This window comes from Bos mutus, chromosome 9, assembly GCF_027580195.1.
Source record: "Bos mutus isolate GX-2022 chromosome 9, NWIPB_WYAK_1.1, whole genome shotgun sequence".
Lineage (NCBI taxonomy): Eukaryota > Metazoa > Chordata > Mammalia > Artiodactyla > Bovidae > Bos > Bos mutus.
The window spans coordinates 67,551,707-67,569,614 of NC_091625.1; the positions used below are offsets into that span (position 1 = coordinate 67,551,707).

Genomic DNA, 17,908 nt, shown 5'->3' on the forward strand with positions numbered 1-17,908 from the left:
TCCCCATCTATTTCCCATGAAGTGATGGGACCAGATGCCATGATCTTCGTTTTCTGAATGTTGAGCTTTAAGCCAACTTTTTCACTCTCCTCTTTTACTTTCATCAAGAGGCTTTTTAGTTCCTCTTCACTTTCTGCCATAAGGGTGGTGTCATCTGCATATCTGAGGTTATTGATATTTCTTCCGGCAATCTTGATTCCAGCTTGTGCTTCTTCCAGTCCAGCGTTACTCATGATGTACTCTGCATATACGTTAAATAAGCAGGATGACAATATAGAGCCTTGAGTACTCCTTTTCCTATTTGGAACCAGTCTGTTGTTCCATGTCCAGTTCTAACTGTTGCTTCCTGACTTGCATACAGATTTCTCAAGAGGCAGGTCAGGTGGTCTGGTATTCCCATCTCTTTCAGAATTTTCCACAGTTTATTATGATCCACAAAGTCAAAGGCTTTTTAGGTATGAGATAAAAAATTGATTAGACTTCTTTAATTGAGTAGCACTTTGTGGAACTTTCACAAGACAGAGGCTAAAGGAAATTCTAAGTCATCGTCTTGTGTTGCATCAAAAATGAAATAGAACAAAGCCCCTGAACAACAATAAAATCTTTATCTATGGTAACAAACTGAAAGTAACATTTATTTAGTAGAATTAAATGGAGGTCTTCTATATTAAAAAAAAAGTGAATTAAAAAAATTATTTAAAAGAGTTAAGATCAAATGTCCTGTTGTTTAAAGAATAATTTGGATTTTTTCCTTTTTTTGTGAAGCATGATATATCTAACTCTGGTTGAAAATATAGTAAAAAATATACAGAGTACTCTTAAAGTCAGTACCAGGGCAGTGTTTCTTATATGATTCCAATATTTTCAATAATAGCTTGTATAATTATGCCTTTGCTCTTCATCCATCATCTTATCTGTATTTCCCTTTCATAATAACTAAAAGAACCAGCTAGAACATTTGACAAATCTTTGACAGTTTGTGCATCTCCAACAATACTTTATTACTACCAGCATTATGTATTTTAATGAATACAGCTTGTATCAAGAAAAGAAAATGACCGTATTGGAAGGGGAAAAAGAATAAACCGCAGACTTCTTCAAGAGTAACACTAAAAACTGTTCAACACATTAAAATCCCATTTAACAAATATCAGAACCTAATGAACATTGGGACTGCTCAGTGAATACTAATGTGGAATATTGCTGGGAAAGATGTTTGAGTGCTGAAATTTCTCATAGCTCAAAATGGTTACATAGATTAAGGAGAGGAACATCTGTTGTTTCAAAGACAAATGAAAGTTGGTAGTTCATTGAAAATATTTTTGTTTTGTTCCATTTTAAATTGTTTCTTAATGTAGTCATTTACTTTCTTTCTATTTTAAAATGTTGCTATACTACAGTCCACGCTTAGTTGCTTCGACTGAAGTGTCCAACTCTGTGTCCAACCCCATTTAGTCCGCCAGGCTTCTCTGTCCATGAGATTTCCCAGGCAAGAATACTGGCGTGGGTTGCCTTTTCCTTCTCCTTGGATACTACAGTCCATAGGATCGCAAAGAGTCGGACATGACTGAAGCAACTTCAGTTCAGTTCATTTCAGTTGCTCAGTCGTGTCTGACTCTTTGCGACCCCATGGACTGCAGCATGCCAGGCTGACCTGTCCATCACCAACTCCCAGAGCTTACTCAAACTTATGTCCGTTGAGTCAGTGATGCCATCCAACCATCTCATCCTCTGTCGTCCCCTTCTCCTCCCACATTCAATCTTTCCCAGCATCAGGGTCTTTTCAAATGAATCAGTTCTTCACATCAGGTGGTCAAAGTATTAGAGTTTCATCTTCAGCATCAGTCCTTCCACTGAATATTCAGGACTGATTTCCTTTTGAATGGACTACTTGGATCTCCTTGCTCTCCAAGGGACTCTCAAGAGTCTTTTCCAAAACCACAGTTCAAAAGCATCAATTCTTTGGCACTCAGCTTTCTTTATAGTCCAACTCTCACATCCATACATGACTACTGGAAAAACCAATGCTTTGACAAGACGGATGGCACCACTTTATTGGTAAAGTGATGTCTCTGCTTCTTAGTATGCTGCCTAGGTTGGTCATAACTTTTCTCCCAAGGAGCAAGTGTCTTTGAATTTCATGGCTGCAGTCACCATCTGCAGTGAAATTAGAGCCCCCCAAAATAAGGTCTCTCACTGTTTCCATTGTTTCCCCATCTATTTGCCATGAAGTGATGGGACCAGATGCCATGATCTTCATTTTCTGAATGCTGAGTTTTAAGTCAACATTTTCACTCTCCTCTTTCACTTTCATCAAGAAGCTCTTTAGTTCTTCTTTGCTTTCTGCCGTAAGTGTGGTATCATTTGCATATTTGAGGTTACTGATATTTCTCCCAGCAATCTTGATTCCAGCTTGTGCTTCTTCCAGCCCAGCGTTTCTCATGATATACTCTGCATAGAAGTTAAATAAGCAGGGTGACCATATACAGCCTTGACATACTTCTTTTCCTATTTGGAATCAGTCTGTTGTTCCATGTCCAGTTCTAACTATTGCTTCCTGACCTGCATATAGGTTTCTCAGGAGGCAGGTCAGGTGGTCTGGTATTCCCATCTCTTGAAGAATTTTCCAGTTTGTTGTGATCCACACAGTCAAAGGCTTTGGAATAGTTAAAGCAAAAGTAAATGTTTTTCTGGAATTCTCTCGCTTTTTCAATGATCCAATGGATCTTGGCAATTTTGATCTCTGGTTCCTCTACCTTTTCTAAATCCATCTTGATATCTGGGAGTTCATGATTCACAAACTGTTGAAGCCTGGCTTGGAGAATTTTGAGCATTATTTTCTTAGTGTGTGAGATGAGTGCAATTGTGCAGTACTTTGAGCATTCTTTGGCATTACCTTTCTTTGGGATTGGAATGAAAACTGACCTTTTCCAGTCCTGTGGCCACTGCTGAATTTTCCAAATTTTCTGGCATATGCAGTGGCTGACTTTATTTTTCTGGGCTCCAAAATCACTGCAGATGGTGATTGCAGCAATGAAATTAAAAGGCGCTTACTCCTTAGAAGGAAAGTTAATGACCAACCTAGACAGCATATTAAAAAGCAGAGATATTACTTTGACAACAAAGGTCTGTCTAGCCAAGGCTATGGTTTTTCCAGTAGTCATGTATGGATGTTAGAGTTGGACTCTGAAGAAAGCTGAGCGCCGAAGAATTGATGCGTTTTAACTGTGGTGTTAGAGAAGACTCTTGAGAGTCCCTTGGACTGCAAGGAAATCCAACCAGTCCATCCTAAAGGAGGTCAGTCCTGGGTGTTTATTGGAAGGACTAATGTTGAAGCTGAAACTCCACCCTTTGGCCAACTGATGCAAAGAGCTGACTCATTTGAAAAGACGCTGATGCTGGGAAAGATTGAGGGCAGGAGAAGGGGACGGCAGAGGATCAGATGGTTGGATGTCATCACTGACTCAATAGACATGAGTTTGGGTGGACTCTGGCAGTTGGTGATGGACAGGGAGGCCTGGCATGCTGTGGTTCATGGGATCACAAAGAGTCGGACACGACTGAGCAACTGAACTGAACTGAATTGAGTGCAGCACTTTCACAGCATCATCTTTTAGGATTCAAAATAGTTCAATTAAGCATGCATGAATACTCTTTCTTAATTTTTTGTTTATTAATCTTATATTGATTGTTCTGGGACTATATCTATATACAGTTGACCAGGCTCCTGGTTAGTAAGCTGTGATAGTCTTTTATATGATAATCAACTAGTATGCATGCATGCTAAGTCTCTTCCATTGTGTCTTCTTTGAGATCCCATGGACTGTAGCCAAGCAGGCTCCTCTGTCCATGGGATTATCCAGGCAAGAATACTGGAGTGCTTTGGCAGGCCCTCCTCCAGGGAATCTTCTATTTGTCTCTGGCATTGTGAGGCAGGTTATTTGCATCACCTCGAAAGCCCAATCAACTATTATTGTTGTTCAGCCACTAAGTCGTGTCTGACTCTGTGCCTCCATGAACTGCAGCATGCGAGGCTTCCCTGTCCTTTCACTATCAACTAGTATCAATTCAGTTCAGTTCAGTCGCTCAGTCGTGTCCAACTCTTTGCGACCCCATGAATCACAGCACGCCAGGCCTCCCTGTCCATCACCAACTCCCGGAGTTCACTCAAACTCACGTCCATCGAGTCAGTGATCCCATCCAGCCATCTCATCTTCTGTTGTCCCCTCTTCCACCTGCCCCCAATCCCTCCCAGCATCAGAGTCTTTTCCAATGAGTCAACTCTTCGCATGAGGTGGCCAAAGTACTGGAGTTTCAGCTTTAGCATCATTCCTTCCAATGAACACCCAGGACTGGTCTCCTTTAGTATGGACTGGTTGGATCTCCTTGCAGTCCAAGGGACTCTCAAGAGTCTTCTCCAACACCACAGTTCAAAAGCATCAATTCTTCGGTGCTCAGCTTTCTTCACAGTCCAAGTCTCACATCCATACATGACCACAGGAAAAACCACAGCCTTGACTAGATGGACCTTTGTTGTCAAAGTAATGTCTCTGCTTTTGAATATGCTATCTAGGTTGGCCACAACTTTCCTTCCAAGGAGTAAGCATCTTTTAATTTCCTGGCTGTAATCACCATCTGCAGTGATTTTGGAGCCCAGAAAAATAAAGTCTGACACTGTTTCCACTCCTTCCCCATCCCCCATGAAGTGATGGGACCAGATGCCATGATCTTCATTTTCTGAATGTTGAGCTTTAAGCCAACTTTTTCACTCTCCTCTTTCACTTTCATCAAGAGGCTTTTTAGCTCCTCTTCACTTTCTGCCATAAGGGTGGTGTCATCTGCATATCTGAGGTTATTTATATTTCTCCCACTAATCTTGATTCCAGCTTGTGCTTCTTCCAGCCCAGGGTTTCTCATGATGTACTCCGCATGTAAGTTAAATAAGCAGGGTGACAATATAGAGCCTTGACGTACTCCTTCTCCTATTTGGAACCAGTCTGTTGTTCCATGTTCAGTTCTAACTGTTGCTTCCTGACCTGCATATAGGTTTCTAAAGAGGCAGTTCAGGTGGTTTGGTATTCAACTAGTATAATAAACATGAAATCATCTAATTCTGAAATTAAAGTGATCAGAAATATGTTTGTCATGCGACAGTCCATTAGTTGCAGGCAATTAGATGTCACAATAAATTCAGATGAGTTCTGGCCTTTGATCTCAAGTCCTAATACTAACAGTTTTCAATTTATCTTTTTTATTAGATCAAAGAAGTAATTTTTCTTTCATTTCTCTTATTTTATTCATTTAAATATAGATGTTAAACTTCAGTGCATTGGTTTGGAGTATGTTACTCACTACTCGTAATATAATTTCATTCCATTCCTCTATCCATTTATTTTTTCATTTATCATGTGTTTTTAGTCTTGTATCCATCCATTTATCCATCTGTCTCTTTGTCTACCCACTCGTCATCTAATCTTCTATCCATCCATAGATTCATCCATCCAATAAAAATGTGTTGAGTGTGTACTGAGGTGATCAGGCTAGGTTTAGAGATGACACATCAGAATCTCTTTTCTTAAGAACTAGCTTATAAACTCATGTTAACATAAATAAGTAGTATCTTTATTTTAGTAACTCTTGCAAACCTTATGTTGTATTAAGAATTGCCACATTTATAAATTCCACTCCTATTTATAGACCCCAAAGAATTAAAAATGGGTACTCAAAAAGACTTATACACAAATGTTTATAGCAGTATATTTACAATAGTCAAAGAGTAATAATAGCCAAACATCCATCAACAGATGAATGGATAAAAAAATGTGGTATATTCATACCACAGTAATAGAATATTGGGCTTCCCTCGTGGTTCAGACAGTAAAGTGTCTGCCTGCAATGCGGGAGATACAGGTTTGACCCCTGGGTTGGGAAGATCCCCTGGAGAAGGAAATGGCAATCCACTCTAGTACTCTTGCCTGGAAAATCTCATGGACAAGAGGAGCCTGGTAGGCTACAGTCCATGGCGTCACAATGAGTCAGACTATATATATACATATAGATATAGTCCCAGGACAATCAATATAAGATTAATAAACAAAAAATTAAGAAAGTATTTATGCATGCTAAAGACTGAGCAACTTTAGAATATCACTACCATAAAAATAAATGAAATATTGATATGTGCTACAACATAGATGAACCTTGAAAACACCATGCTAACAGAGAGAAGTCAGACACAAAAAGTCGTATATTATATATGTCCATTTGTATGAAATATCCAGAATAGGTAAATCCATGGAGACAGAAGCAGATTCATGGTTGACAGGAATTGAGGAAATGGTGGAATAGAATAGAGTGTGACTGCATGATAGACACAGGGTTTTATTGTAGAGGGGGAAGGGAGAGCTAATGAAAATGTCTAGAACCAGAGATGGTGGTTGTACAACATTATAAATGTATTAAATGACACCTTAAAGATGGTGACTGCAGCCATGAAATTAAAAGACGCTTACTCCTTGGAAGGAAAGTTATGACCAACCTAGATAGCATATTCAAAAGCAGAGACATTACTTTGCCAACAAAGGTCTGTCTAGTCAAGGCTATGGTTTTTCCCGTGGTCATATATGGATGGTAGAGTTGGACTGTGAAGAAAGCTGAGCGCTGAAGAATTGATGCTTTTGAACTGTGGTGTTGGAGAAGACTCTTGAGAGTCCCTTGGACTGCAAGGAGATCCAACCAGTCCATTCTGAAGGAGATCAGCCCTGGGATTTCTTTGGAAGGAATGATGCTAAAGCTGAAACTCCAGTACTTTGGCCACCTCATGCGAAGAGTTGACTCATTGGAAAAGACTCTGATGCTGGGAGGGATTGGGGGCAGGAGGAAAAGGGGACGACAGAGGATGAGATGGCTGGATGGCATCACTGACTCGATGGACGTGAGTCTGAGTGAACTCTGGGAGTTGGTGATGGACAGGGAGGCCTGGCGTGCTGTGATTCATGGGGTCGCAAAGAGTCGGACACGACTGAGCAACTGAACTGAACTGAAAATGATTATGTTATGTGGAATTCATCTCAATTAAAAAATAGTGCCAGTGACACTTTATACACAAGTTTATTTGGTGGGAGAAAAATGACTGAAAATTTATTTAAATCTCTATGTAACCCAAATGCTGCAAAACAGTGATTTTTAATGCTTGCCAGTTTAGAACCTTCTGCCAAGCTTTCTAAACTGTGCCCCCAGAGAAGAAAGCATCCAAAAAATGGTGTCGAATGAGTCAATCTGTAGGTAAATATAATTTGCTTGTCTTTAGAGAATGCCAGCTAGCACCCAGCACCTACAGCATTCCCATCCAAATGTCTGTTTTCTACGATTTCAAGATGATTTTCCTTTTCTACTTCTCAATTATGTATGAACTTAAACATATTCCAAGGTATTATCCAGTCTTGTTGTTGTTGTTACTGGCTCAGTCATGTCCAACTCTTTATGACTCCATGGACTGTAGCCCGCCAGGCTCCTTTGTCCATGGAATTCTCCAGGCAAGAATACTTGAAGTGGGTCATCATTTCCTTTTCCAGGGGATCTTCCTGTAGCTTATTCATGTAGTCATTTTGATTCAACAGTCAATGTATGTTAATAAAATGCCTAGCATTTTATGACCACATACATGAATTAGGTACTACATCAAGAATTTTACATTCATTATTTTATTTAATCCTTTAATCAATTCATTATGTATGGACTCTTGTATTATCTCTGTTACACGGATGACAGTATTGAGGCCTAGAGATATTAAGTCATTTCTTCCACGCTATAGGACTGGTAAGATCTCCAGAGGATCCCTTCCAGGGATCAAACCTGGGTCTCCCTCATTGCAGGCACGTTCTTTACCACCTGAACCACCAGGGAAGCCCCTATCAAGCTTCTAGGGTTAGGAAAATCAGGATGAAAGTAGAGATTTTATAAACTTGTTGCCAGAAAACTTATAGCTTAAAGATGATCACTTTTGAAGGTATATTCAATGAGCCTATTAACTTTGTTCTCTGGCTTGATTACAACATAGATTCTCAAACTGGCAAGGTCTTCGGTAATTGTGAATCACCAATCAATAAAAATCTACCACCACTCTTATGGAAGCAACTAAAAATGCATGTCCTAGCAAGAGTCACTGTATCTTTTTTATAGTTAAATAATGGCATATTAGATGTTATGGAGATCTATCAATTATTTTATAAAGTAATAATTATCTATGAATCAATATCAGTTATTTAATTTTATGCTTTTAGAGTTGATTTAAAATTTATTTTAATACATTAAAATGACAAAAATCTAGTTTAGGTCATAGAAATTTTATTTTTTTGTATTTTGATCCTATTTCAACAGTTAATGTATATTAATAAAATACCTAGCATTTTATAACCACATACATGAGTTAGGTACTACATCAACAACTTTACATTCATTCTTTCATTTAACCCTTTAATCAATTCATTATGTATGCACTCTTATATTATCTCTGATACATAGATGACAACTGAGACCTAGAGATGTTAAGTCATTTCTCCCAGGCTATGGGACTGGTAAATGTCAGAGACAGCATGTGGATCTTGATCTCTCTGGCTCTTGAGCTTGTGTTCTTAATAATGAAGATTTTGTATTTCCTTAAAAAAAAAAAAAAAGAAAAGCCAATAAGACATTGATGACATTTATTTAAATTGTGAATGTATATTGGTTGCATATTTTGGAAGAAATACATACATACAGCGTACATATATACCATTTTATGTAATGGCAGTTTCAATTTGGCCAAATCAACTGTTTCTCAAAATAACGAGTGATACCAAATCTCTCTGTTAAAATCACCAGATCTGTACAGAAGTACCAATAAAATGAAACTCATAAATACAGAAAGCAGTGAATTTAATTTAGGCCTAAAACAATTTAGGAAAATAGATCTAACTAATATAACAAGATTTTATTAAGTTTCACTTTTACCTATTAAAATGCAGATTTATTTCTGAGAAAAGGCAACAAAAATAATTTACGTTTTTATTTTCCTTTGCTTCTATTTTTGTTTGAATTTAAAATATTGGACTGAATATTGTGTCCCTCTGCTTTTCTAGATTAATTATGAAAAATAAACCAGTAATATGAATATTTCCTGTTTTAAAAATTCCTTCAACTATGGTTTTAAACTAACTCAAAAAAATAAAAAATAGGGAAAACATATAGCCAAAAACCAAGAAATGAGCAAAAATGGTCATATATCTTTTTAAGCATTTGATTGTGGTACTGGTTATGAGCACTTTTAACTGGGCTGACTTTGCCTAATATGATGAATGACCAGAACTTCAAGTTATATTCATATATATACTGTTCCTCAAGAGACGTAACACCTAGGAGCTTGTTTACTTATTTACCATCTCTTTTTCCTTCTGCTCAGGCTGAGCTCTGTTAACCTTGAATCTGCAGTCCCCATTTCTCCTGACGGAAGCTTTGCAACAGCCGTGGAAGTTTGTCAATGTCCGCCAGGGTATACTGGCTCCTCCTGTGAAGTAAGTTTGCAAGAATATAGCTTCAGTACATTCTAAGTTCTTTCAGCATTAACTATTAGACGATTCTAAAATGAATTTAGTTTTTTCATCAAGGATTGCACAAATGATAGCGTCTTACTACTTGAAGAACTTCAATGTCTGCCAAAAGTCATGACTGTCAGAGTGTTACTCATATGGTGTCATCTTGAAATCATATTTTTCCTTATGACATAATAGCTAAAAATCTGATTCTTTTGGAAGTTTTTGGTTTCTCTTTAATCTGTTGATAAAATGGGATGAATGATGGTGGAATACTATTTCAATATATTTCTCCTTCTCAGGTGGAAACCTGAGCGCTTGAGAGGAATTTAGCACCGTTTCTTTTCTTTTTCACTTTCTCCATGTTTTAATCCTATGTACTACATTCTTTCTCTACTTTATTCCTAAGAATACAACCAATTCACAATCATCTGAAGGACTCAGTCTTTAAAATGTCAAGAACATAATATATGGAAGAAATACCTTGATTCGGAAAGTTTTCTACAGGTCTTTGATTTGTTTAGCGCCTAAAGTTTGAGATATTTATTGTTGTCTCAGTATTCTAGATTAATGTTCCTTACTTAATATTGCAATGTGTCCTTCTAAGGTAATAATTTTTATTTACTTTTATGTATGTTTTAGGTAGTTTGAAAATTGATTTTACTTGAAATCTGCTCAAAAAATATAAGTGCCATTTCCCTGATAGAGGGCATGGCTTGCATATAAATAGGAGCTTAAATTCTTTAAAAATGGTGCCTTTAAGGAATCATCTGAGTGTACCAAGATGTTCCACTTCAGCACACTAATCCATTAAACCATTTACAGAAATACCCTAGGTCTTGCTTTTCAGTTCTCTTGTACTTTAAAATAATGCATGCTTCCAGAGGATACACAGGGCTTAGAGTCATATTCATGTCAGACGTGTTTTCTTTAACTGAGCTTGGATTCACCTATCTAAAAATAAAACTAAATGTAATTTGCCGTCACTTTTTTAAAATTCATACAGAGAATACAGAAATAATAATGGAAATGAATTAGCTCTGTCAACCCAAATTTGATTTCACATGTAAAATTTATGTTGTATTTGATAAAGCATATTCTTTGATTAAGAACCTAGCAGTCTGTATTTCAAACCAGAAAGCTCTCTTTGAACCTCTAAGTTCTTATTTCAACTGAAATAAACTACTCTTATTATATTCTTACTTTCACACTTATTCCCACATTGGTGATTCTCAGTACTCTTCATCATCTTCTGTACAAATTTCAAATGCCCATTGAATCTAAAATTGTCTGTATTAGAATTATTTCATTGGCTATGCATTTTGAGTCTCAGTGAACTCCAGGAGTTGGTGATGGACAGGGAGGCCTGGCGTGCTGCGATTCATGGGATCGCAAAGAGTCGGACATGACTGAGCGACTGATCTGATCTGATGCATTTTGTTTCTTCTTTTCTTTCACCAAAATATTTATTGAGAATCTTTGGTAAATTCTGCCCTAGATGCTGAGGGGGATTATCAAGATTACATCACAGTCCTTGTTCTTAAGGAGCTAACAGTCTGTTTAGTAAGACAGAACACATACTTATGATAAATGGGATCACAGCCCTATAGAATTAAGGCACCAATAAGTGGTACAGAACATGAGTGCAATAATCTTTCAAAGATGTGATCGGTTCCAGTGGAGAGAGATGTCACAGAAAATGTTCTGAGGTGGAAAAATCTCAACTTGGAAACTAAATAATGGTAACAATTAGGTAGGAAGAGAGAAGCAAGTGGGTGTGGAAGAGTCAGAACAAAGAAACAGAAGGATAAGAAAAGCTTCCTGTGCTTCTCACACAATAATGGATAAATATAGTTACCTTGGAATCCATAAAAGAAATTAATCAAATCAGAAGACAAGGAACTCTGAAACTCTGGAGTTTCTCTCAGGCTTCTTCATTTCTTCTACTCTCTAATAATCCTTTCTTTTCTTTATTGAAGCTTCCTGTCCCTTAGCTCACTATTATCTATCCATATCTTTTCCTGATTTCATTTGCTTTTTTACTGAGTTTGAAAGGGCAGACATTCTAGTTTTGTTACCACTGATATTTCCAAATCCTTTAAAAGCTGAGTAAACTCCAAACACCATTGTTGTTGTTGTTCAGCCCCTAAGTTATGTCTGTCTTTTTGCGACTGCAGCTCACCAGGCTTTCCCTCACTGTCTCCTGGAGTTTGCTGATTCATGTCTATTGAGTCCGTGATGCCATCCAACCATCTCAGCCTCTGTCGCCCCCTTCTCCTCTTGCCCTCAATTTTTCCCAGCATCAGGGTCTTTTCCAGTGAGCTGGCTCTTCACATCAGGTGGCCTAAGTATTAACATTTTAATTCTAGCTTGCCTAAAACAGATTATATGATTCCATGATAAATCATTCTTTTCTGTTTTTTGGGGGGCCGTGAATGTTGATCCAGAATTTTTTAATCATTTATACTTTTTATAAATCCCTACACATTTTATTTTTCAAATATTTTCATTCTTTCCTAGAATTGTCATAGTTCATTTCACTTAACAAGTGGGACGGATGAGGAAGTGAAAGCAAAATTAGGTACTAAAAAAGTGTTTTAATTAAAATCTCAGCTTCCTATTCTAAATGGTGGAAATATTAACTACTTCATGTAGTTTTTAAGATGATCAAAACTCTTGATATGGATGGTAATGTGATGAACAATACACATACAGTCTATGACCTTCAAGGACATTACATTTGATGGTAGACTAGACTGTATGCCAGAAAGAAAATTTAAATAAATATGATAAATTCCATGAAGACAATAAGCAGGGGGCCTTGATAGAGGCTCTGAGAACAAGTGTAGGAAGATGAGATGGAAGGGACTATATGACTAAACTGAGCTCTAGGGTCTTCTTAGGTAAAGGGAACCAGTGAGGAAGTGAAACACAGTTTGGGATCTGCAAGGACCTGAAAGAAGGCATGTGTGGCTGGAGCTTAATAAGCAAGGGGAGCATAGCACGAGACATGCCTGGAGGAGCCAAACCACTCAGAGCTTTGCATGATTAAAAATCTGTAGTATTATTCTAAATGCAATGGGGAGAAAACTGTTCTGCTCCTGCTGCCCAGTCATGTCTGACTCTCTGCAGCCCCATGAACTAGGCCAACAGGCTCCTCTGTCCATGAATTTTTCCAGGCAAGAAGACTGGAGTAGGTTGCCATTTGATATGATACCATGATCTGAGTTAATTTTTTTAAAAAGTCACTATAACTACAGTGTGTAGAACATACTGTACATGGCAGGGATGGCAGGAAGTAAAATGGTTAATATGCTGTTTTGTTAGAATGTAATGATGATAGAGGTTTGTTAGGATAATGGCAGAGGATGTGAAAAGACATGTTGTTTATTTTAAATAGATTTTGGTAGTAGAACCAATCAGTCTTACTGATAGACATGCCACGGGAACATTGAAAGTAATAATGATTTTGAGAATGAGTCAGATGTCAAGTTGGAGCAGTTGAATGTGGTGCTGTTTACTTAGCTGAGGAAAACTGAGGGAAGGAACACCTGTGGTGGGGATGATAAAATCAACAATCCATCTTAGAAATATTAGGTTTGAAAGAGCTATGAAGTATATTGTCAATGTCCAGTTAGAATATGTAGGTCTTGACCTCAGAATATCTGTCTCTGGTCTAGAGATATGTATTTGGAAGAAATCATCAACTAGACAGCTGAATAAAGTTACCTTGGAGCAAGTGTGGAGGAAAAAAGAGAAAATGACTAAGCCCCCAAGAGCTCCTGACCATGAGAAGCGAGTTGAAGCAGAGGAGACAGCAAAGAGAGGGGCAGCAACCTGGAACTGTGGCATCATGAAAGCTGTGAGAAGAGGGCTTTTGAGGGAGATAGGAATCAGCTAAACCATAGCTTGATGAGAGATCAAATAAAATGTTAACTGTAGAATTGTTCATTTGATTTGGTTCCCTGGAATTCGGTGGCATGGACAAGAGTGGTTTTAACCCAGTGATTATGGCACAAGACAGACTAGGATGGAGTGAACCACTGAAGGGAAGTGAGAAAGAAAAGATATTTTAGAGCAGACTTACCTAAAAGAAAAAATAGGTAGGTAACTGAAAGTTATGGGATATTAAGAGAGTATTTTTGTCTTTTTTCCTGTTAGCTAATTTTTTACAGAGATACAAGTCATATTTTCGAGTTGATAGTAATGATCTAATGGAAAGGAAAGATATTATTGATGCAGCACTGAGTGGGTATATTGGGAAAACAATTACAAGTGTGGTGATAATCCTTTGAGAGTATGAGGAATTCTGCATGCCTCATCCCCATTGTTCCAGAGGGAAATATGACTAACGGAAATATGGGCTTGTGCTTGTGTACTTGGTAGTGGAAAGATCGTTTCCACTGCCTTCAGTATTCTCTGTGACTAATGAGATGAAATCACTGGCTAAGAAAGAGGTCTAAGAGTTGGGAAATTTAAAGAGGATGTAGGATAAGTAATATATTTGCAGATATATATGTGTGTATATATATATGCCTTGTTTTATATATATATATATATACACACACACACACCTTATATATTATATATGTATACCTGTATATAATATATATCTTATTAATGACAATTCTATGAATATTTTTCCTCAAAACAGAAAGTCAATTATCTCCCTATTAGCAACACCCTTAATTTCTACTCGCTTCTGAATATATAGCTTCACCAGTTTTTAGAAATATATATTACATTACAAAATCTATTCTGTAATGAGTCTAGGGTGACAACATTTTTAATGAGTAAAAATTATTAGAAAGGGTTAGAAAATTGACACCTTCTTTTCTATACTGCCCAAATTAAGAAGAAAGTTGCTTTTGTTTTCCTTTAGGATATCAAGTGTCAGATCATCCTTTTTTTATGTCTTTGCTATTGATGTTCAAATTTAAGAATCCTCATATCCTGAGGCAGAAGGAACCTTTCCAACAATACACAGCACAATTCTATATTCTTTATTACCTCAGTGGTTTCTCTCTTGTTTCCACTCTCAGCTAGGAAAAAAAAGGCCTTTTCATGATATACTGTGTTGTAGTTAACCATCCAGAAATATAGTAAATAACCCACAAAATGCAGTTTTAACTTGAGGGAGATCATACGCTCCTGCAGGGCAGCAGTGTTTCCCCCTTTATTTTGTACCCTGTCCAGTTGAGAGTGACCCCCGCAGAAGGGATGCTTAAACATGACAGTGAACTGAAAGCCAGCCCTGACACACAGATGCTCTGTGACCCAAATATCCTTTTTTGAATCAGAATTCTATTCTTGTATGAGAAAGTGTTTTACACTTTAAAAAGGAATGATGGATATAACTAGAGTTCTAGTAGAATAAAACCATAAAATAAAATATCTAAGGAATGTATGGTAAATAAATCATAAACTATTTTGTGTAAATTTGAGAAGGTAAAATAGGGTGGAGGAAGTTGAGAATGAGAACTATAAATTATATATGTGCACAAGTCAGCCATGTAGGTGATCAAATGTGAGATGAGTGCTACCTTTTTTCCAGACAATTGCAAAGATTTTCTGGAAGTGACGGAGTTAAGGGCAGTTTGCGTGTGAGAAAGGGAAGACATTCCAGAGGATCTACAATCCTTGGACAGGACATTAAATGCTCTAGTAGGCTGAGGTTCTGAAGAGCCCATTTATGTTGGCTGCTTTTTTTCAATACTTTTTCTTCTGTTTTCTTGTCTGTGCTTTTTACTTTGAGACTGTCGTGATTCAATTCTTTATATCTCTGCTTTATTTTGCTATTTCAGAAGAGTCATCAAGTTAATGCTTCCTCTAATCTCATACCTGCCAATAACACTAAGGTCAGTACGAAGCCCCCATGTCAGGAGGAATAGCTCTGGTAGCCATATTTCCATAATGGCAATGCTTTGACATGCACATCTTCTGGGTTTGCTACCTAAATATGTTTATCTGCTAAAGACAAAAGTAAGCTTTAAAAAAAATCCCTGAGACTAACTTGAGACCGTATTTTCCTTTCAGTCTTGTTGGCCTAGGCACAGACGAGTTAACGGCACTATTTTTGGTGGCCTCTGTGAACCCTGTCAGTGCTTTGGTCACGCGGAATCCTGTGATGATACCACCGGAGAATGCCTGGTAAGTGCTTTCTCCATTGGGGTTGCTGATTGACAGGGCTGAAATCAGCTCAATAAGCCCTGCAACTCAATTACTACCTTTGGGACCTTAAACACTTGAGTCAAGAAGGGATTTGATGGTGATCTTTATATTGAACTGAGTTGGAAGCTGAGAAGGTTCTTTCATATGTGGTCTTCCTGACTGACAAGCATTAGAAAGTGTTTACTCACATAAGTCTAAGGATTGAATTAAGATCAGATATATCATAATAAAACATAACTAATGACTGTGATACATATCTGCCACAAATATATATGGTTTCAATCTCTTATGTAATTCTACCCAAAAAATGACTGCATTTCTGTAACAGGAAATGATTTGTAACCCCATAATATGAAAAGTATAAAATATAAGCTCTGTAATAGGCATAATTACACTTTTTTTCACTTTGAAAATGAGGGCATACTACGTTCTTTTTTTTTGGAAAATTTCAGCATTGAACTAAATTCAAAACATTGTGTGTAAATTAAAAATAATAAATATGTGCAATACATAGTCACCAGAGCTGCTTACTCCTTCTATTAAGTCAATACTATAACCAGAAAAAAAGCTCTACAGAGGGTGAAGCACTTTCCATCCTGCTAAGAAGCTTTTGGATTGGAGATTACGCTGAATAGACCATTCTGATTAACTCAAGGGCATGTTAGTTTTATATTGTCTGACATGACATGAAGCTTGAAACAACACTTCTCATTTCATTAATCTTGCAGAAACACAATTTGAAATGGTGCCAATTTAGGAGGATATCATATTCTCATTTCCCTGTAGAATTTAAGGCAGCCTCTGTTATCTGTATTTCTTAATGTTCTCTCTCTCTCTTGCTCATTCTTCCCCCTCCCCTACCCTTTTTCTTCCATTTAAAAGCTTCTGGGAAAAATCCAAAATGAAAATTCAGGGCTTTTGTTTCAATGTGATTTGACATTTAGTTTTATTGATGCTCTTTCTGTTTTCTCTATAGCAGATTTTGTTTAATTGCATTGCAGGATAAAGCATGATAGCCTTAATTTGTGGATCAGTAGATTTTTCAAATGGCATTGTTATGAACAGAAAGACTAAGTGATTTTCATTTTAATTATACAATAAGTCTTTTAAAATGTACCTTGGGAAAATACTGAGTTACCTTTAAACAAATATTCAGCCCAAAACAGATATAGATTTGTTTTCAGTTCAGTTCAGTTCAGTTCAGTAGCTCAGTCATGTCCGACTCTTTGCGACCCCATGAATCACAGCACGCCAGGCCTCCCTGTCCATCACCATCTCCCGGAGTTCACTCAAACTCATGTCCATCAAGTCAGTGATGCCATCCAGCCATCTCATCCCAATTTCCTCCTGCCCCCAATCCCTCCCAGCATCAGAGTCTTTTCCAATGAGTCAACTCTTCGCATGAGGTGGCCAAAGTACTGGACTTTCAGCTTTAGCATCAGTCCTTCCAAAGAACACCCAGGACTGATCTCCTTTAGAATGGACTAGTTGGATCTCCTTGCAGTCTAAGGGACTCTCAAGAGTCTTCTCCAACACCACAGTTCAAAAGCATCAATTCTTCGGCGCTCAGCCTTCTTCACAGTCCAACTCTCACATCCATACATGACCACAGGAAAAACCATAGCCTTGACTAGACAGACCTTTGTTGCCAAAGTAATGTCTCTGCTTTTTAATATGCTATCTAGGTTGGTCATTAAAAAGATAGCATATTAAAAACCTAGATAGCATATTAAAAAGCAGAGACATTACTTTTTTTTTTTAATATGCTATCTAGGTTGGTCATTGGAGAAGGAAATGGCAACCCACTCCAGTGTTCTTGCCTGGAGAATCCCAGGGACGGCAGAGCCTGGTGGGCTGCCATCTATGGGGTTGCACAGAGTCGGACACGACTGAAGTGACTTAGCAGGTTGGTCATAACTGTTTTACTTAAACCTAAAAAGACAGAAATTAATATTTCATGACAACAGACTCATAATGCTTCCAATAGCAATATTTCATGCTGCATTCATTAAGATTAAGTCTAAAATGATGCTGTTAGTCCATTTGGTTATAGGATATTTCTAAGAATGAAAGCCCATTGTTTTAGAGTAGGATAGTTTCATCCAGTATAATTTTGGGGGGAAGAAGTAAGGGGAATCAGTGATTATCTGAGGCCTTCTACTAATGAA

The 17,908-nt window shown here is 37.5% G+C and overlaps 1 protein-coding gene across 1 annotated transcript in view; it reads left to right on the forward strand.

The window, feature by feature from the left end:
* The window catches only part of LAMA2 (laminin subunit alpha 2), a 707,066-nt gene that overhangs the window by 403,836 nt on the left and 285,322 nt on the right, over positions 1–17,908 (forward strand). The window contains exons 15-16 of the mRNA XM_070376649.1: positions 9,440–9,551; positions 15,606–15,719. Of these exons, the coding sequence (XP_070232750.1) occupies positions 9,440–9,551; positions 15,606–15,719 (226 nt within the window). The remainder of the gene's footprint in view (positions 1–9,439; positions 9,552–15,605; positions 15,720–17,908) is intronic.